Raw genomic sequence first — 21,135 nt, forward strand, 5'->3', positions numbered from 1 at the left:
TGAAGACTGTTTTAGTTGTTAATGTGTTGATGCCCCCTACTCTGGCTAATGGAGGGCATTGAGACCTAGACTCTCGGTGGCGAGAGGCCTTTGTTCCAGGGTCAGGCCGGAACAAATGGTCAAATCCCATCCTCCCCCACCCTCCCCAGCCTCCACCATAATCTGAAATCCCAGCAGCAGCTCTAGAAAGGCTGGCTGGGGGACAGGGTGGGAAGCGGAGTGAAGAGAGTGGAGGCGCTGGGCAAGCCCCAAATTAAATGCCTCAAGCCTAAGGCTCTCCACCTCAGGCTCAGGTAGAAAACACTTGCTTGCAAAACAAGGTGAAAATGGAACTAGAAACCAGTGCTCTTTCCCTCTGATCCAATTTCTCAGCATCTTTGCCCAAATACTTCCCCATGATGCTCAAGATGAAAGTCATAGTCCTTAAAACAACCAAGACAGGGTGGCGCCTGTGGCTCAAGGAGTAGGGCGCTGGTCCCATATGCCGGAGGTGGCGGGTTCAAACCCAGCCCCGGCCAAAAACCACAAAAAAAAAAAAAAACAGCCAAGACCAAACCCTCTCCCCGCCTTTTCCTCCTTCCGCCTTCCCTCTACCCACTGAAGAGCACATTTTGTAAGGGTTAAGGGTTCTGTCCCCACTGCCCACACTAAGGAAGTTGTCAGGATTTGCTGAACAGGAAGCTACTGCCCTGCTAGGGGCTCAGCTCTTCCTGGGAACATCCACTCTTCCCAGGAAATGGAAACCGGACACCCTCTCAGGGATCTCCTTTTGTGATGAGGTGATTACCATGAGGCACGGTGAGGAAAGTGTCCAGCCTAGGAGCCCCGATCTGGTCACCCCTTGCAACCTATATGACCTTGACCCAAACCCTTTGGCCTTTTCTGAGCCTTAGTTTCCACATCCATGAAATTAATTACTATCTTTCCTAAAACAGGGTTTTCATGTGCTTCAAAGGAGATGATGCAGGTGAATAGCTTTATGAATGTCAAGGTGAAGAAGGCCTCTCTCAAAGGAGTCAGGATCAGGCCATATCAGCCCTAGAATTGCAAGGAGGAGCACTAGTTAACTTTTCAGCTTCCTGTCCCTACCCAGCAGAAACCTAGGAGGTCAGGGTCCACAGACAGCACCTCCAAATTATTCACACACTTCAACCTTTGAGAAGTGCCATCAACCCAAGCATTGGTGCCTGCCAAGAACACCAGGCAATGTATGACCCAGTGCCTGAGAAACATTACTGTCTAGTTGGGAACTCAGGGCTTATATGTTCTGACATAAATAACAGAAGGCAACACATGTGGGGTGCTAGAAATAAACATTACAGGGAGCACAGGAGGAAGAGAGGCAGAAGCCACAGTCCCAGAAAGGGGGTGGGGGTGGGGGGCTGGCTGACCAGAGAGGAGGATGGGCCTGGATGAGGCAGAGTCCAAGCATGGACAGAGGGCTCCCAATACATGGGAATCAGCTGTTCAGGGAAATGCAACTTCTCCCAGCCTACCCAGACCAGGCCCAATGCCAGCTCATCTCTTTTCAGAAATTCTTTACTCCATTGAAGATGGACCAGTCTCTCTTTCCCTTTAAAAGAAAACTTGTGCCCAGGTCTTCTGCTCCTATCTATCTGCTCTGTCCACACACCTGATAAAAGCTCTACCAAGGGGCAAAGGTAAGGCCTTTGATTTCTCAAGAACACAGGAATGTTAAAATATAAACCAAGCAGGGCGGCACCTATGACTCAAGGAGTAGGGTGCCGGCCCCATATATCAGAGGTGGCGGGTTCAAACCCGGCCCCGGCCAAAAACTGCAACAACAAAAAAATAAAATAAGCAACTGGGACCTGTAATCCTAACAATCTGGGAGATCAAGGCAGGAGGATCTCTTGAGCTCAGGAGTTTGAGACCACACTGAGCAAGAGTCAGACCCTGGCTCTACTAAAAATAGAAAAACTAGCTGGGTATTGTGGCAGGTGCCTGTAGTCACAGTTACTTGGGAGGCTGAGGCAAGAGGATCACTTGAGTCCAAGAGTTTGAGATTGCTGCAAGCTATGATGACAACACCGCACTCAACCCTAGAGTGACAGAATAAGACTCTGTCTCTAAATTAATTAATTAATTAAAACAAGCAACACCATGGCACTCTACCGAGGGCCACAAAGTGAGACAGACTCACTTTTGAGTCTCTACAAAAAAAAAAAAAAAAAAAAAACGATAAAACAAGCAACAGATCCAACTGGACTCTCCTGGATCCAACCTTGACATTATTGTCTGAGGATACTAATATATATCTAAGAAAAAAGGTGGGTCAGTCCAGGATCCAAAGAAAAGGGAAAGTTGAGACTTGAGGGAGCTTTGTCTCAGATTAAGGGATTCACAAACCGGAATAACTGGTTCTTGAGGCAGCTATAGTCTTCATGGTAGAGGGTCCTAGAAGGCTTTAAATCAAAATGAGGATAGGAAAGTCAATTTAGGAACCCTAACCAGAACTTTTGAAAAGGGAACAGTGCAAAAATATTAGAGTCAGTATCCAATGCATTGTTTCAGAAATATTTGTTTCATTTCGTGGATGTATATGGATAGCTGTGAAAATATTGTCTTAAATACTCAATTTATTGTAGTACTTTTTTGTTTCCAGGGGAAAGAGTGATAGCTTTTTGTTCAATTTTTCAGGTTTGGTTGGGGTTTTTTTGTTGTTTTTTTTTTTTTGTAGAGACAGTCTCACTTTATCCTCCTCTGTAGAGTGCCGTGGCATCACAACTCAAGCAACCTCAAACTCTGGGGCTTAATGATTCTCTTGCCTCAGCCTCCCAAGTAGCTAGGACTACAGGCACCTGCCACAACGCCCGGCAATATTTTTTGTTGTTGTTTTAGCTGGCCGGGGCTGGGTTCAAACTCGCCAGCTTCGGTGTATGTGGCTGGCGCCCCACTGACTGAGCTACAGGTGCTGCCAGGTTGGTTTTTGTTTGTTTGAGATGGAGTCCTACTCTGTCACCCTATAGAATGCAATGGCATCATCATAGCTCACTGCAACCTCAAACTCCTGGGTTCAAGCGATCCTGCTCCCTCAGCCTCGTGAGTAGCTGGAACTACAGGTGCCCACCACCAGGGCTAGCTAATTTTTCTATTTTTGTGGAGTTGAGAGCCTGCTCTTGCTTAGGCTGGTCTCAAACTCCTGAGCTCAAAGGATCCTCCCGCCTCAGCCTCTCAGAGTGCTGGAATTATGAGTGTGATCTACTGAACTCTGCCAGAGAGATAGCTTTTAACAGATTTTCCAAAGATTAAGAACAGTGTTACCGGGGCGGCGCCTGTGGCTCAGTGAGTAGGGCGCCGGCCCCATATGCCAAAGGTGGCGGGTTCAAACCCAGCCCTGGCCAAACTGCAACAAGAACAACAACAAAAAAATAGCCGGGCGTTGTGGCGGGCGCCTGTAGTCCCAGCTGCTTGGGAGGCTGAGGCAAGAGAATCGCGTAAGCCCAAGAGTTAGAGGTTGCTGTGAGCCCTGTGACGCCACGGCACTCTACCCGAGGGTGGGACAGTGAGACTATGTCTCTACAAACAAAAAAAAAAACAGTGTTACCAAGTAAATTCTCAAAGCTCAGTGAGGGGTTCATTAAGCCTCTAGCTCACCAAACTTATGACTATGATTTGGCTTCAAGCAAAAAATTTCCTGACTAGGAAGCAGGAGTGTCTGGTCTGAATGATAGCTCCATTCTGACCTTCTTGTTTATACATTCATTCCTTATGAATTTTGTCAATGTGTATCAATCCTCTGGAGTCCTATCACTTCTGCGTCTACAAATAATAAAATTTCTGGCTTGGCACCCGTAGCACAGTGGTTACAGAGCCAGCTACATGCACAGAGGGTGGCGGGTTTGAACTCAGCCTGGACCAGCTAAACAACTGCAACAAAAAAATAGCCTGGGCATTGTGGTGGGCGCCTGTAGTCCCAGCTACTTGGGAGGCTGAGACAAGAGAATCACTTAAGCCTAAGAGTTTGAGGTTGCTGTGAGCTATGATGGTACAGCACTCTACTGAGGGCAGCTTAGTGAGACTCTGTCTCAAGAAAAAAAAACAGTAATAATAAAATTTCTAAGCTTATAAAGTTAAAAGAATATGCTAAAAAACACCAAAATGTTGCCACCCTGTGGACCCTTTCACGAGCTTGAAGGTCAGTCACCAATGCATTTGCATACTCAATAAAAATGTGAATGAGGCTCAGCACCTATGGCTCAAGCGGCTAAGGCGCCAGCCACATACACCTGAGCTGGCAGGTTCGAATCCAGCCCGGGCCCACCAAACAACAATGTTGGCTGCAACCAAAAATAGCTGGGTGTTGTGGCAGGCGCCTGTAGTCCCAGCTACTTGGGAGGCAGAGGCAGGAGAATCGCTTGAGCCCAGGAGTTTGAGGTTGCTGTGAGCTGCAATGTCACAGCACTCTACCCAGGGGGACAGCTTGAGGCTCTGTCTCAAAAAAAAATGTGAATGAAAGAGCAGATTATTTTAGATACAATGTAAAGGAGACTCTACCCAAAGGTCACTTTTGGGCAGCGCCTGTGGCTCAAAGGGGTAGGGTGCCGGCCCCATATGCCAGAGGTGGTGGGTTCAAACCCAGCCCCGGCCAAAAAAAAACAAAGGTCACTTTTCCCAAGCCACTAAAAATGTTTAACTAGCTCAAACCCTGTGACCCTGTCACATGGGGTGCTCAGGAATCATGCCCACACACTCAACACCCCATCCACTTTGCCCTCCCCCCTGCAAAAAAGGTCTTCAGGAAATTTCTCTTCACTAGACTCAGCAAAAGAATTTCCTAGTAGTATGTGATCACCTATGGCTGCTCTCCTCAAAAGACTCTTCCCCTTCCAACACAGAGCCCCCAATTCTTCCAGCTCCAGTCTGCAAATCTGCGGTTGGTTGTTCTCATAGTACCCGAAATCATCCTTTGCTTCTGGCCAAAATGCAAGGCCCTAATGTCAGATTTGTTACAATGATGCTTCTTCCTTTTGGATTCTTCCTAATCTTTTCCGTTTCTCTTTTCTTTTTTTTGGCCAGGGCTGGGTTTGAACCCTCAACCTCTGGCATATGGGGCTGGCGCCCTACCCTCTAAGCCACAGGCACCACCCTCCGTTTCTCTTTTCAACTTTTCTTCCTTAAAATCCAAATTGTTTTTAATGTCTTCTAAGAATTAGGGCTCCATGGATCCCGCTCTCTCAGCTGATTTTAGGAGAGTACCCTAAAGCACTTGTCATGGTCCCAAGTTGCTTCATCCTAGGTCTTCCTGGGCACACTAGATCCCAAGGACATTGCCTCCTTAGATCTTGCACTTCAACAATCCCCCCCGGAAGTTCTCACCCAAGCAGCTCCACTCTGACAAATTGAGCTCATACTTACTACTTTCTGCCCTAGCCCTACCCTTCCAGGTCACTCACCTCCTTGGTGGCCACTCTGCAAGTTCCTACTATTTCACCTTCTGCTTATCTCACCACCTGCCCACCTCCTAATCCTCATACTCCTCCAGCTGAGAAGCCCTCCTTGCCCTCCAGTTCTTCCTCTTTGTTCATCCTGTTAACTTGGGCTCATGGGTGCAGGAAGCACGCACAGTGTGGACTGTGACAGAATCTTGTCTCTGGCCTGGGCCGGCTCTCAGCATCTCTGGGAATCGCTTCCTTTTTCTGGGATCAGCAACCTGCCCGTCCCCGAGAGTTTCCCTCAAACATGCACTGCCCTCAGTCTCAGCGGTGTCCTGGCCTTGTCCAGTGTGGAACAGGGGAGGCAGGACAGGACCTACTCCCTCTGCAACCACTGCCACCCAATGTGTGCCCCCACACCCACCTCCCCTCTGGTCTTAGAGAACATTCTCAGATTGTGGGACAATCTCACTTCCTGGGTGGGGGGGTGACCTCTCCTTTTGTCCTAAGGGACATCCTGCTCTCTTTCTCCCCCCTATTTTTAACCTCTCCATGCTCCTTTCTTATGGAGCTTCTTCCTTTTAGGGTAGAAGTTTCTCTACCCTAAAGAGAAGCCTCTGGGTTCTCCTCTAGCTACCTCTACTTTCTGCCTCTTAAATCACAGCCAGGGGCTTCAATCAGCCAAATCTAGTTTCTGGTTATCACCAACATTCCATTTTTCTACTCCCGGAAGTTGGGCTTCTCTTCTTAGCACACCACAGAAACTGCTCAAAGGTTCCCTCCTAACTTTCTGCCTTGTGGCTCCTTTATTCCTGAAGTCCTTTCTCCATGTCCTCTTTTTTTTTTTTTTCTGTAGAGACAGAGTCTAACTTTATGGCCCTTGGTAGAGTGCCGTGGCATCACACAGCTCACAGCAACCTCCAACTCCTGGGCTTAAGCGATTCTCTTGCCTCAGCCTCCCGAGCAGCTGGGACTACAGGCGCCCGCCACAACGCCCAGCTATTTTTTGGTTGCAGTTCAGCCGGGGCCGGGTTTGAACCCGCCACCCTCGGTATATGGGGCCGGCGCCTTACCGACTGAGCCACAGGCGCCGCCCTCTCCATGTCCTCTTTCTCCTCCTTCCACGGCTGCCCCTTCCCAGCTCCCACCAGTGGACCGTGTATCACAGCAGAGGAGAGAAGTAGGGAACCATGAGAGGGGCACAGGGAAGTGAGGGCTGCATCCCCAGATCTGCTCGGGCAACCCTGTCCATTTCAGGTTTCCTTGCTCATGGTGGCCCTAGAAAGGCACCTGTCACCTTGCACCAGAGATCTACAGGTAAATCCATAAGCATTCAGTCCCAGCAAGTGAGAGGTGAGCATCAGGCCGGAGCAGAGAAGAGGAAGGGACGGGGGTAGAACAGGCTCACCGGGAACATCATGGCCCTGATCTCCATGTAGAGCACATTGTCCTCATAGAACTCTTCCAGGCTCCGGAAAATGTAGTCTCTGAACACTGGTGCGTAATGGACAAGGCCAGAGATGGTGGAGAAGATGTTTTCAAACTTTGACCAGACGACATTTTGGTCTGTATACGTCACCTCAGGGTCCTTGGTCATCAGGGTGAAATGCCTCAGCAGGCTGTTGAAACAAAGGGAGGGTGGTGGAAGAGGCACCTGCAGGGCTACTCCCACTTTGCGTCTCCCACCCAGAAGCAAGCCAGGACGCATCCCAGTGAGCAGAGCAAAGGAAGGGACAACAGGAAGCAGCCGGGGCGTCCAGTGTGAGCCTGGTCCTCATGGCTAGGAAGCCACTGCCTGCTCACCGTCCCCAGAAAACAGCACCAGCCAGGCCTGTTCTCCATCCACACTTTTGGTCCCCTGACCACACGGTGCTCACATCCCAGACCAAGCTCTCTTGGTGGGAATTATGGATGGACTGTGTCCCCCCAAAACTCAAATGTTGAAGCACTAACCTCAAACTGCCTGCACTTGGAAATAGGGCCTTTAAGGACGTAGTCAAGGTTAAGTGAGGTCATAAGAGTACAGCCTTATTCCAACAGGACCAGAACTTTATAGGAAGAGGAAGAGACACTGGGAGTACACACATAGAGAAGAGACCACGTGCGGACACCCAGGGACAGGCCTCAGGAGAAACCTATTATGCCAGCAGCTTGATCTTGGACTTCCAGCCTCCAGGACTGTGAGAAAATAAACTCCTGCTGTTTAACCACCTGGCCTGTGGTATTCTATTGCGGCAGCATGAGCAGACTAATGCAGGCCACGTGATGGGAATCACTCTGGACTTGGCACTACATAATCCAGGTTTGTGTGCCCAACTGGCCACTTCCCAGTCATGTAGCCTTGGGCAGCTTACCTGACCTTGCTGTATCATGTTTCTTATCTAATAAATAGAAATAACCTCATGAGGTGGCACCTGTGGCTCAAAGAGTAGGGCACCGGCCCCATATGCCGGAGGTGGCAGGTTCGAACCCAGCCCTCGCCATAAACGGAAAAAAAAAAAAAAGAAAGAACCTCATGAAAGCACTCTACAACTAAAATAGTGTTATTACAATATCACTATACATGTCGTTAGGAAGTTACTTCATTGTGTTTTTAAGCTGCATCATCTTCCAGCCAGACTGTCGCTTCAAGAGCTAGGGACTTCTCTCTGGTCTTATTGGATATCAAGACAAATCTCATTTGTGGCAACAACAGTGTTGCTGACAATACCTTTTGCAGATTAAATCAAATTTTAAATACCCCAGGAAATGACTATGGACACAAAAAGTGTTGATTGCTTAGCCGGGCGTTGTGGCGGGCGCCTGTAGTCCCAGCTACTTGTGAGGCTGAGGCAAGAGAATCGCTTAAGCCCAGGAGTTGGAGGTTGCTGTGAGCTGTATGATGCCACGGCACTCTACCAAGGGCCATAAAGTGAGACTCTGTCTCTACAAAAAAAAAAAAAAAAAAAGTGTTGATTGCTTTTGTTAAGCCATGTACCCTATAAAGTTAAGAGAAAAGGCTGCCTAACCCTCTTATAAAGCCAGATTTTTTTTTTTTTCGTAGAGACAGTCTCACTTTATTGCCCACGGTAGAGTGCCATGGCATCACACAGCTCACAGCAACCTCCAACTCCTGGGCCTAGGTGATTCTCTTGCCTCAGCCTCCCAAGTAGTTGAGACTACAGGTGCCCGCCACAATGCCTGGCTATTTTTTTGTTGCAGTTTGGCGAACCTGCCACCCTTGGTACATGGGGCCAGTGACCTACCCACTGAGCCACAGGTGCCACCCTAAAGCCAGATTTTTATATGTGGGCTTTACCAAGGGAGACACACCTATGCACTGCACACCCCGTGACAGGCCTGTGACACATGCTTTCCAAACTACCACTCACCTGTCATCAAACTCAGTGACATTCTTTGTCTGCTTACGAAAATCCTCCAGCAAAATCCACTTTGAACATTCTTCTGACTTCAGAATGGTGGGAGTCCGGTCAGCAAATTTGAACTGCACGGTGTCCCTTGTAGTGAAACAGATGTGGCAGTGGGGCCTGTAGGTGACATTCTTCACCAGCCAGTCCATGCTTACAATTCCAAAGTCATGGAGGTGTAAGGCAGCCCCTGGAGAGGCGAGGAGACGGGGGACAAGGCAGTGAAGTACAGTTGCCAAGGTGCGGTGCTTGGGAGGACAGCAAGGATACACAGGAAGAAGTGGCCGATAAGCACTGCTGTCTGGTCACCTTGCTCAGACTGTGCCTCAGCCACACCACCGTGTCCTTTGTTCTTATCTGCCCTGGACAGCCCCTGCCTTCTCGGCTCTAGCTGAAGAGTGGAGGTTTCTCGCCTCATGGGTCAGAAGCTTCAGTAGTCTCATTCAGTTTGTGAGGGGCACCATGTGGGGTGCAAGCGCCTTGGGCTTGGAATCAGAAGGCTGAGGATCAAGCCAGGCCCTCAGCTTCCAGCCCTCTGTTGGGAGCCTAGCCTTTCAGTGGGGCCTTGCCCCCTAACATTGACATGGGGAGGCGAGAAGAATGAGCCTCAGGCCCATCCTGTCCGCAGGTTATCCGCCATCCTCTCCTGCTCTCCAGCCACTCCTGCACACCCACCCCTGCACTCTGCTCCAGAGTCTGCATCTCTGCAGCTTCTGGCCTGCAGGTTTCAGCCTGGAGGCCCCACATGTGTCCTTCCGACCAGATACCAGGTATCCCTGGTGCTCCTCTCAACGTGGTACACAGAGCCTCTCAGCCCTGTCTGCCCAGATGGTCCCTGACCCTGGTACTAGCCCCTGCGCAGGTGTCCCCGCTCCTTAAGCTTGGCTGTGTTACCACCTCTCACCATGCCCCGTCAACTGGGGTTGCTACTTTTTTTTTATTAAATTATAGCTCTGTACATTAATGCGATCATGGGGCACCATACACTGGTTTTATAGACCGTGTGACACATTTTCCTTTTTTTTTTTTTTTAATTTATTTTATTTATTTATTTATTTATTTATTTTGGTTTTTGGCCGGGGCTAGGTTTGAACCCACCACCTCCGGCATATGGGACCGGCGCCCTACTCCTTGAGCCACAGGCGCCGCCCACGTTTGACACATTTTCATCACACTGGTTAACATAGCCTTCCTGGCATTTTCTTAGTTATTGTGTTATATTTATATTCTACATTTACTAAGTTTCACATGTACCCTTGTAAGATGCACCGCAGGTGTAATCCCACCAATCACCCTCCCTCCGCCCATCCTCCCCCCTCCCTCCCCTCCCTTTCCCCCTATTCTTAGGTTATAAATGGGTTATACCTTTCATGTGAAAGCCATAAATTAGTTTCATAGTAGGGCTGAGTACATTGGATACTTTTTCTTCCATTCTTGAGATACTTTACTAAGAAGAATATGTTCCAGCTCCATCCATGTAAACATGAAAGAGGTAAAGTCTCCATCTTTCTTTAAGGCTGCATAATATTCCATAGTGGGGCGGCGCCTGTGGCTCAAGGAGTAGGGCGCCGGTCCCATATGCCAGAGGTGGTGGGTTCAAACCCAGCCCCGGCCAAAAAAAAAAAAAATATTCCATAGTGTACTGGGGTTGCTACTTTACAGACTCCCAATGTTATTTTTTTTTTCAAGAATCTCTATTTATGGGCAGGGCTGAGTGGCTCATGCCTATAATCCTAGCACTCTGGGGAGCCAAGGCAGGTGGATTGCCTGAGCTCAGGAGTTAGAGACCAGACTGAGCAAGAGTGAGACCGTCTCTAAAAATTAGCTGGGCGTAGTGGTGGCTGCCTGTAGTCCCAGCTACTCGGGAGGCTGAGACAACAAGAATCGCTTGAGCACAGGAGTCTGAGGTTACTGTGAGCTATGATGCCATGGCACTCTACCAAGGGGGACAAAGTGAGACTCTGTCTCAAAAAAAAAAAAAAAAAAGGAATCCCTATCTATATGATTAAAAAGAAAGGTATAGAAAAATCCTAAGCAGCAAACTGCTATTTATATGTGCAGGATTCTAATTATTTTACTATTCCCAGAAGTGTGTTTATACTACCAAGGATGATACATCATATTGTATCCTGTCTGGTAACAGCTCCTGGAAAAAGGGTAGAAGAAAGGCTGTGAGGAAAGCTCTGAAGGATTCTCTGGACCCTGGATATTGTCTCATAGCCAATTTTCCAGCTTTGTCAGGGAAGACCAGGAATATTCAGGCCAATCCTGACTGTCTTTGAGGCTGAGTCCTCAAGGAAGCAGGGGCTTTGGATTCCAAAATGAACCAAAAGCCATAATAAAACACCTCTTTCCTATCCAGGAAGTAACAGCAGAGGAGCAGAGAAGCTGAATGGAGCTCTCTCTTCTCCATTTAGAACACCAGCTCCAATAACAATAACAGCTCCAGTGGGGCGTAGTGCCTCATGCCTGTGGTCCTCACGCTCTGGAAGGCTGAGGCAGTAGGACTGCTTGAGCTCAAGAGTACGAGACCAGCCTGAGCAAGAGCGAAACCCTATCTTTAAAAAAGAAAAAAAAAAAAAAAGAAAAGAAGAAAAATAAAGAAAGAAAGAAGCCAGGCTCTGTGGTTCACACTTGTAATCCTAACACTCAGAGGCTGAGGCAGGAGGATTGCTTGAACTTAGGAGTTCGAGACCAGCCTGAACCAGAGGGAAACTTCATCTCTAAAAATAGCTGAGCATTGTGGTGGGCACTTATAGTCCCAGCTTCTTGGAAGGCTGAGGCAAGAGGATTGCTTGAGCTCAAGAGTTTGAGGTTGCTGTGAGCTATGATGCCACAGCACTCTACCAAGGGCAACAAAGTGAAATTCTGTCTCAAAAAAAAGAAAGAAAGAAAAAATAATAACAGCTCCAAGTTTAGTCCCCTCTACCTTCCCAGGACTCCCCAAAACGACCTCCTCCAATCTCTACCTTTTGGCATCTTCCTCAGGATATTAAACACCAGACTTTTCTCAATGAGACTCTTGGCCCGGAAGAAGTGCATGCTGGGTGGGAACACGAGTGTCTTCATGGCCTCGGTCATCTCATCTCTTTTGATGGTCATGAGCTTCTCATTGACTTTCTCCTCCTGGGTGTCCAGCATCAGCTGCCCACCCAGCCGCATCACTGACTCCTTCTTCAGTATGTGGGTCCATGGTTCATCTATGGATAGGACTGAGCCCAAGAAAGACACCACCACAGCCAAGAGCAGGAAGTTCAGGGCCGGCCACCCAGATGGGTTCCCCACTGCCATTGGGAATGCCTGGAAGAGGAATGGCTCAGATGAAGATGCCATAGGACTAGAAAGAGGGATGGGCAGGTGGAAATTTGCAGATTTAAAGGTCACACTCTGATTTTCCTTTCCCCACCCTGATCTCAGATTATTAGGAGGCAGGATATTGAAGGATATTTTTCTCTAGGTGCAGACAGCTAGTGATTTCACAAATGAAAGTTCAACACAAGGCCACCAGTGAAGCTTTAAGATCAATGAGCCCTGGATCATACATAGAGAAAGATGTTGCAATCAGATTTTTAGTTGTTTCATTTTAAAATATAACCAGCTACTTAGGGGGCTCAGGTGGGAGGACTGCTTGAGCTAAGGAGGTTAAGGGTGCAAAGTGCTATGATCCTACCTGTGAATAGCCATTGCACACTAGCCTAGGGAACATAGTGAGAACTTAATCTCTGAAAATTTTTTTCAGCTGGGTGCAGTGGCTCATGCTTGTAATCCTAGCACTTTGGGAGGCTGAGGTGGGAGGAGTGCTTAAGCTCAGGTATTTGAGACCAGCGTGAGCAAAAGTGAGACTCCGTCTCTCCTAACACTCTGGGAGGCTGATCAGTGGATTGCCTGAGTTTGAGAGTTGGATACCAGCCTGAGCAACAACAAGAACGGTCTCTAAAAATAGCCAGGCATTGTGGTGGGCACCCGTAGTCTCAGCTACTTGGAAGTCTAAAGCAAGAGGATTGCTTGAACCCAGGAGTTTAAGATTGCTTTGAGCTATGATAATGCCAAGGCATTCTACGGCAGGTGACAAAGGGAGACTCTGTCTCTAAAAATAAATAAATTAACTAATTAAGGCTTGGTGCCTGTGGCACAGTGGTTACGGCATTAGTCACATGGACCAAGCCTGGCAGGTTTGAACCTGGCCCGGGCCTGCTAAACAATAATGTCAACTGCAACAAAAAATAGCTGGGCGTTGTGGCAGGTGCCTGTAGTCCCAGCTACTTGGGAGGCGGAGGCAAGAGAACCGCTTAAGCCCAAGAGTTTGAGGTTGCTGTGAGGTGTGAAGCCATAGCACTCTACTGAGGACGACATAGGGAGATACTGCCTCAAAAAAAAAAAAATTAAATTTGAAAAAGAAATTAAAAAATTGGTTGGGCATAGTGGCTCACACCTTTACTCCTAGCACTCTGGGAGACTGAGGCAGGAGGATTGCTTGAGCTCAGGGGTTTGAGACTAGCCTGAGCAAGAGCAAGACGCCTGTCTCTACTAAAAACACAAAAATTAGCCAGGTGTAGGCCAGGCGCCGTGGTTCATGCCTGTAATCCTAGCACTCTGGGAGGCCAAGACAAGTGGATAGCCTGAGCTCACGGGTTCCAGACCAGCCTAAGCCAGAGCAAGACCTCGTCTCTAAAAGTAGCTGGACGTTTTGGTGGCTGCCTGTAGTCCCAGCTACTTGGGAGGCTGAGGCAAGAGAATCGCTTAAGCCCAAGAGTTGGAGGTTGCTATGAGCTATGTGAGGCCACGGCACTCTACCTAGGGCCATAAAGTGAAACTCTGTCTCTACCAAAAAAAAAAAAAAAATTTGTAAAAAAAAAAAGAAAAAAGAAAAGGGAGAAAGAAAACTTAGCCAGGCGTCACGATGGGCATCTGTAGTCCCAGCTAGTAGGAAGGCTGAGGCAGGAGGATCACTTAAACCCAGGAGTTAGAGGTTGCTGTGAGCCAGACTAATGCCACAATACTCTAACTTGGACAACAGAGTAAAATGAAAGTGCTTTTTTTTTTTTTTGAGACAGAGTTTCACTATGTTATCCTCAGTAGAGTACGGTGGCATCACAACTCACAGCAACCTCAAACTCTTGGGCTTACGTGATTGTCTTGCCTCAGTCTTCAAGTAGCTGGGACTACAGGTGCCTGCCACAATGTCTGACCATTTATTTTGTTTTTGTTGTAGTTGTCACTGTTGTTTAGCAGCCTGGGCCAGATTAGAACCCACCAGCCCCAAGTGTATGTGGCCGGAGCCCTAACCACTGAGCTGTGGGTGCTGAGCCAAAATGAAAGTGCTTTAAAAATAAATAAATAAAAAATAGCAGAAGAAATAATAGAATAAAGAGATAACCTCTTGAATGGGAGAAAATATTTGTCAATTACCCATCCAACCAGTGACTAATGTCCACAATACACAAAGAACTCAAACAACTCAACAGTAAAAAAAGTAAACAATCCCAATAAAAATAGGCAAATGACATCAGAAGATATTTCTCAAAAGAAGACAAATGGCCAATAGATAATATGGAAAAGTGTTCAACATCACTAATTATCAGGGAAATGCAAATCAAAACCACAATGAAATGCTGGGCACAGTGGCTCACACCTGTAAATCCTAGCACTTTTAGAAGGCCAAGGTGGGTGGATTGCCTGAGCTTGTGAGTTCAGACCAGCCTGAGCAAGAGTGAGACCTTGTCTCTACTAAAAATAGAAAAACTAGGCAGGTGTTGTGGTAGGCACCTATAGTTCCAGCTACTTGGAGATTGAGGCAAGAGGATCTCTTGAGCTCCCAAGAGTTTGAGATTGCTGTGAACTGCTATGATGTCATGGCACTCTACAAGAGCAAAAACACACACAAGCTCGGCGCCCATAGCATAGTTAATATGGTGCCAGCCACATACACCAAGGCTGATGGGTTCGAGCTCAAACTGGGCCAGCTAAACAACAATGACAAATGTAGCAAAAAAAAAAAAAAAAATACCCAGGTGTTGTGGCGGGTGCCTAAGTCCCAGCTACTTAGGAGGTTGAGGCAAGAGACTCACTTAAGCCCAAGATTTGAGGTTGCTGTGACCTGTGATGCCAAGGCACTCTACAGAGGGCCACATAGTAAGACAGTCTCAAAAAAAAACCCCCACACACAATGAAATATCATCTATTCCAGTAGAATAGACAGCTATTATTTAAAACACACACACAGGCTTGGCACTTGTAGCTAAAGCAGCTAAGTTGCCAGCCACATACACCAGAGCTGGTGGGTTCAAATCCAGCCCGGGCCTGACAAAAAACAATGACAACTACAACCAAAAAATATATATATATACACAGCCGGGTGTTGTGGCAGGCGCCTGTAATCCCAGCTACTTGGGAGGCTGAGGCAAGAGAATCGCTTGAGCCCAGGAGTTGGAAGTTATTGTGAACTGTGATACCACGGCACTCTACCCAGGGCGACAGCTTGAGGCTCTGTCTCAAAAATAAATAAATAAATAAATAAAATAAAACGCACATACACAAAACATACAAAAAAAAAAACAAAAAACAGATGCTGGTTAGGAGGAGGAGAAAAGGGAACTCTTACATACTGTTTGTGGGAATTAAATTGTATAACCACTATGGAAAACGCTATAGAGATTTCTCAAAAAACTAAAAACAGAACTACCATATAATCCAACAATCCCACAACTGTGTATTTGTCCTAAGGAAAATAATTGAGTATATCAAAGGGAGACCTGCACCTCCCATGTTTAATGCAGTATTATTCACAATGGCAAAGATATGAAATTAACGTAAATATCCATTGAGGAATGAATGGATGAAGAAAATGTGGTATATTTACCCAATGGAATGCTATTTAGCCATTAAAAAAAAATAAAATTCTGTCATCTGTAGCAATACGGATAGAACTAGAGGTCATTAAGTTAAGTGAAATAAAATAAGCCGGGCATAGAAAGACAAATCTTGCATATTCTTACTTATGTTTGGGAGCTAAAAACTTGATTTTGTGAACATAGAAAATAGAGCAATAGATACTAGAGACTGGGAGGTTGATTATGGGCACAAACACACAGTTAGATAGAAGCTTACGTAGAAGAGAGGACATGAAATGATACCAAACAAAGAAATGATAAACACTCAGGGTGAAAGACATCCCAAATACCCTGACCTGATCAGCACACATTGTTTGATTATATAAAGGTACCTCAAAAATATGTATAACTATTGGGCAGCGTCCGTACCTCAGTGGGTAGGGCACTGGCCACATACACCCATACTGGAGTCGAACCTAGCCTGGGCCGGCTAAACAGCAAGGACAACTGCAACAAAAAAATAGCCTTACGTTGTGGTGGGTGCCTGTAGTCCCAGCTACTTGAGAGGCTGAGGCAAGAGAATCACTTAAACCCAAGAGTTTGAGGTTGCTGTGAGCTATGATGCCACAGCACTCTACCCAGGGTACCACAGTGAGACTCTGTCTCCAAAAAAGTACAACTATTATGTATCCACAATAATTAAAAATAAAAAATTTAGGGTGGCGCCTGTGGCTCAAAAGAGTAGGGTGCTGGCCCCATATGCTGGAGGTGGTGGGTTCAAACCCAGCCCCAGCCAAAAACTGCAAAAAAAAAAAAAAAAAAAGAAAGAAAGAAAAAGAAATTTAATTTAAGATAGGTAAATTAAAAAAAATTTTTTGTAGCCAGGCAGGGTGGCTCACGCCTGTGATCTTAGCATTCCAGGAGACCAAAGCAGGTGGATTGCTTGAGCTCAGGAGTTGGAAACCAGTCTGAGCAAGAGTAAGATACTGTCTCTACTAAAAATAGCTGGGTGTTGTGGTGGGCACCTGTAGTCCTTCTTACCTCGGGAGGCTGAGGTAAGAGGATTGCTTGAGTCCAAGAGTTTGAGGTTGTCGTGAGCTGTGACGCCATGACACTCTACTGAGGGCAACAGAGAGAGACTCTGTTTAAAAAAAAAAAAAAAATTAGTAATTTATCCTAAATACATTTTTTCTTTTCTCTTTTTCCCTTGTGATGACAGCTACTAAATCTGTCTGATGCACCATACAATCCTAATTTCACTGCGGAATACCATTCGTGTAGCAGGGGAAACACAAATATGTGTTGGTTCAAATTAAATGTATTTAATTTAAAAAAATAAAAATAAAAATAAATAAATAGATATAGACAGAGAACACATGATCACAAGACATTTTAATAAGGCCTCCAACATGAAAAAGAAACCAAAACAAAACACACAGAGCTGGGGACTTAAGGGGAAATGAAGCAATGTAGGAAATCAAAGAAAAATCCAAGAGAATGATAATTAATATCCTCAGAGACAAAGGAAAAGATACTATATACTATATAGGGCACCGGCCCCATATACCAAGGGTGGCGGGTTCAAACCCGGCCCCGGCCAAAACTGCAACCAAAAAATAGCCAGGCGTTGTGGCGGGCGCCTGTAGCCCCAGCTACTCGGGAGGCTAAGGCAAGAGAATCGCTTGGGCCCAGGAGTTGGAGGTTGCTGTGAGCTGGGTGAGGCCATGGCACTCTACCGAGGGCCATAAAGTGAGACTCTGTCTCTAAAAAAAAAAAAAAATGAAATTGAAGAAAATTTTAGAAAGTAGAATCAAATGGGAGGGATGAAAATGAGATGATTGGGTGGCACCTGTGGCTCAAGGAGTAGGGCGCCGGTCCCATATACCAGAGGTGGTGTGACCTGCAAAAAAAACTGCAAAAAAAAAAAAAAGAAAAAGAAAATAAGATGATTATTGGTTCAGGAAAGCCAATACCTACATACTGGAAATTCAGAAGGAAAAAGAAAAAATAAAAATACATGGGAAGTGGGTGGTGCCTGTGGCTCCAGGGGTAGGGTGCTGGCCCCATATACCAGGGGTGGCGGATTCGAGCCCGACCCGGGACAAAACTGCAAAAAAAAAAAAAAAAAACATAGGTGGGAGGAAATAAGCAAACACGTAATACAAGAAATTATCCTGTGTCTTCGGATTGAAAGGACTTGTTAAGTACCTAGCACAGCTCAGTGAATTATTGATATCCAGAACATAAGCATTAAAAAAAAAGATTCTAAAAGCTTCCAGAGAGCAGCTAGTCCAGGCTAGCAGAGAGCAGTGAATTAAGGAAGGAAAAGAATTTATTAACCATCTCCTCACATCAGGCACTTTTAGTCCTTTACCTGCATCATCTATCTGAATTTGGTTTCAGAATTCTTTCTACATACTTGGTTTAAGAATTCTTTCTGATTGCAAGAGGGACTTTACCTAACAATTGCAATCAGTGTAACCTGGCTTATTGTACCCTCGATGAATCCCCAACAATAAAAAAAAAAAAAGTTGGAAAAAAAAAAAGAAAAGAATTCTTTCTACATACTTGGAAATATGACACAATATGCCCAGAAGAATTAAGACTGTAACTGAGGAAACCTTAGGAACAGCCTCAAATTAGTATCAGCCTTTCACTGTGTCAACATGGGCGAATCACTAACGTCTATTGGCATCAGGATCCTCCCTGTAAAATGAGTGACTTGGCAGAGAATAGTGGTTCTCAAAGAGTGATTTGTGAATCATCAGTGACACAAAATACTATTTCAGGTGGGTCACAAATAGAGATGGGTAATTTTTATTTTTATTTTTTTGAAACAGAGTCTCACTTTGTCACCCTCAGTAGAGTGTCATGGCGTCATAGCTCACAGCAACCTCAAACTCTTGGGCTCAATGAATTCTCTTGCCTCAGCCTCCCAACTACCTGGGACTACAGGCGTCCAACACAACATCCAAATATTTTTAGAGATGGGGTCTTGCTCTGGCTCAGGCTGGTCTGGAACCCATGAGCTCAGGTAATCAACCTGCCTCAGCCTCCCAGAGTGCTAGGATTACAGGCATGAGCCACCATGCCCGGCCCGAGATGGGTGATTTTAATAGATATGTAGTTTCAAAGTGTATATCAACACATCACACCCATAGTATCATGACTATTATTGCTTTGGTTGAACATTAAAAGTTTAATTTAATAAGTTAATAAAAAAAAAACTTAAGTAAATAGAGGCTCCAGGATATGACAAAAACGGAAAGTTTGGTAATTGTTATATGGGGTTATTCCAAGATTCTTCCCAGCCCTAGCATTCAATTATTCCATGGTCCATCAGATGCCAAGAGGGGATTTTTAAGAAAAAACTAGTACTATCAACACCATGGTTATAGTTGAGGGTCTACCACCTATACTGGTCCTCAACTTTACTAAGTCCTGACTCTCTTCTCAGACAAGTATCTGCCTGCAGCTGAGATCTCCAGGGCAAGGGAACAGTGACTTCTGTCTCTCACCCCAACCCAGCCTGAGCTGCATTCTCCAGCCAGTGGCCCCAGCTCCTTATCCCTCTCTCCTTGGTGACACATAAGGGAGGTCAAAAAGTTCCAAAATCTCTAACTCCATCCTCTCCAAGAAGGACCCCCAAAAGCATTTGTGTCCCAGCCTCTGTGGGCTTTTCCTGGCCTTCCAGACAAAAGTTTACCTACCTAACGCTGGTCAGGACCAGCCTGGTTCAAATATAAAGAAAAATAATTCCCATCAACACACATTAGTATACCTACTTCAGCATCTCTCCTTCCACAAAATTTTTCTTTTATTTTTAAAAGATGGTGGCCTGAAACTCAAGAAAGTAGTTTGTTTCCATACTAAAAAGAAAGGGAGGGCGGCGCCTGTGGCTCAAGGAGTGGGGCGCCGGTCCCATATGCCGGAGGTGGCGGGTTCAAACCCAGCCCCAGCCAAAAAAAAAAAAAAAAGAAAGGGACAGTCCGTGTGGATCTATGGCTCTGAGTAAACGTCCTCGGCCCCACAGTCGTTTGCAAGGGTCTGCAGTGGACAAAGCCTGTTCTTCCTCCACTGAAAGTCTCATGTCCCCTTAGGTAGGGTGGGGAGATAAACAAAACCCCAACACCCCCCTGCCCAGCTACCTCCTGAGTCTCACCGGCCAGGAGCTCCACCCAGACCCCCACGCACAGGACCCCAGTTACCTCAGAGCAGGGCCAGAAACTGTTGCTTGTTTGCTTAGTGCACCCAACAGCTGTCCCAAAGGCCCCAGAAAAGCTCAGCAGCGGTTTCGCTTCCTGCTGGGGCAGGTTTCACTTCTCTCTGGCCTGTGTTGCACCAGCCTCTCAGGAGAAGCTGGGAAGACGGGCTGTGCGGGGCTGGGGCAGCTAGAGGACCAAGCATGGGGTTTACATGAGTCCTTGGGTATGTGCGTGTGAGCCTATGCGTTTGTGTATGAGTTTGTGTGCGTGTAGGGTTATGTGTATTTGGGGGTGGGTGTCTGTGTGCACTGTGTCTCTGAAGGTCCAGAACAAAGCTTTGGACAACAAAAGAGTCACTCCACAGAGTCACTCCAAAATTGGTTCATGGCCTTTGGGAAGTGTCTCCTTCCTCAAAATGTGGTTGTGCATGAGGGTTAGCCCATTAGACAGAGAGTGAAAAGGTAGCCTTGATATAACGTGAATGTTTTAACCAGGCGAAGTGGCTCACGATTATAATCCTAGCACCCTGGGAGGCCGAGGCAGGTGGATTGCTTGAACTCAGGAGTTTGAGACCAGCCTGAGCAAGAGCAAGACCCCCCCATCTCTAAAAATAGCCAGGCATGTGGCAGGCAGCTATAGTCTCCCAGCTACTTGGGAGGCTAAGGCAGGATTGCTTGAGCCCAAAAGTTTGAGGTTGCTGTGAGCTGTGACGCCAGGGTAGTCTACCAAGGGCCACAAAGTGAGACTCTGTCTCAAAATAAATAATTAAGTAAGTAAATAAATAAAAATGTGCATGTTTTAGTGGGAAATCAGGGATGTGGGGGCAGCACAGAAGAGGGGTGAGGTGTGTGAAACAAGAGTTGGGTGTGGGGGGACCAACAAGAACAACAGCTCCAAGGGAGGGAGAGGAGTGGACAAAGCTGAGGCCCAGCAGGGCTGGGAGTTGGACTTGGCTCTGCAGCCAGCTTTACCCCTCCAGCTGTGTGGCAATGGCCATGTTATTTATTTTATTTATTTATAAAATCACAGCTCACAGCAACCTCCAACTCCTAGGCTTAAGCAGTTCTCTTGCTTTAGCCTCCCAAGTAGCTGGGACTACAGGTGCCCACCACAATGCTTGGCTATTTTGTTTTGTTTTGTTTTGTTTTGTTGGTTGTAGTTGTCATTGCTGTTTGGCAGGTCTGGGCTGGATTCGAACCACCGGCTCTGGTGTATGTGGCTGGTGCCTTAGCTGCTTGAGCTAAGGTGCCGAACTGGCCATGTTATTTAAACTCTCTATACTTCAGTTTTCTGATCT

The 21,135-nt window shown here is 46.6% G+C and overlaps 1 protein-coding gene across 2 annotated transcripts in view; it reads right to left on the bottom strand.

Moving 5' to 3' along the window:
• ADA2 (adenosine deaminase 2) overlaps positions 1-19,903 on the bottom strand; it is a 35,916-nt gene extending 16,013 nt beyond the window's left edge. Inside the window, exons 1-5 of one of the 2 annotated variants that reach the window (XM_053557725.1) lie at positions 19,842-19,863; positions 16,675-16,774; positions 11,773-12,103; positions 8,768-8,993; positions 6,805-7,015 (exon numbers count right to left, since the gene is read on the bottom strand). In XM_053557725.1, the coding sequence (XP_053413700.1) occupies positions 6,805-7,015; positions 8,768-8,993; positions 11,773-12,103; positions 16,675-16,743 (837 nt within the window). In that variant the 5' untranslated portion in view covers positions 16,744-16,774; positions 19,842-19,863. Of the gene's footprint in view, positions 1-6,804; positions 7,016-8,767; positions 8,994-11,772; positions 12,104-16,674; positions 16,775-19,841 lie in introns of both variants that reach the window. The other variant, XM_053557727.1, reaches the window with a different exon arrangement.
• Positions 19,904-21,135: the final 1,232 nt, after the last annotated feature.

The sequence above is a fragment of the Nycticebus coucang genome, chromosome 12, assembly GCF_027406575.1.
Source record: "Nycticebus coucang isolate mNycCou1 chromosome 12, mNycCou1.pri, whole genome shotgun sequence".
In the NCBI taxonomy this organism is placed as follows: Eukaryota; Metazoa; Chordata; class Mammalia; order Primates; family Lorisidae; genus Nycticebus; species Nycticebus coucang.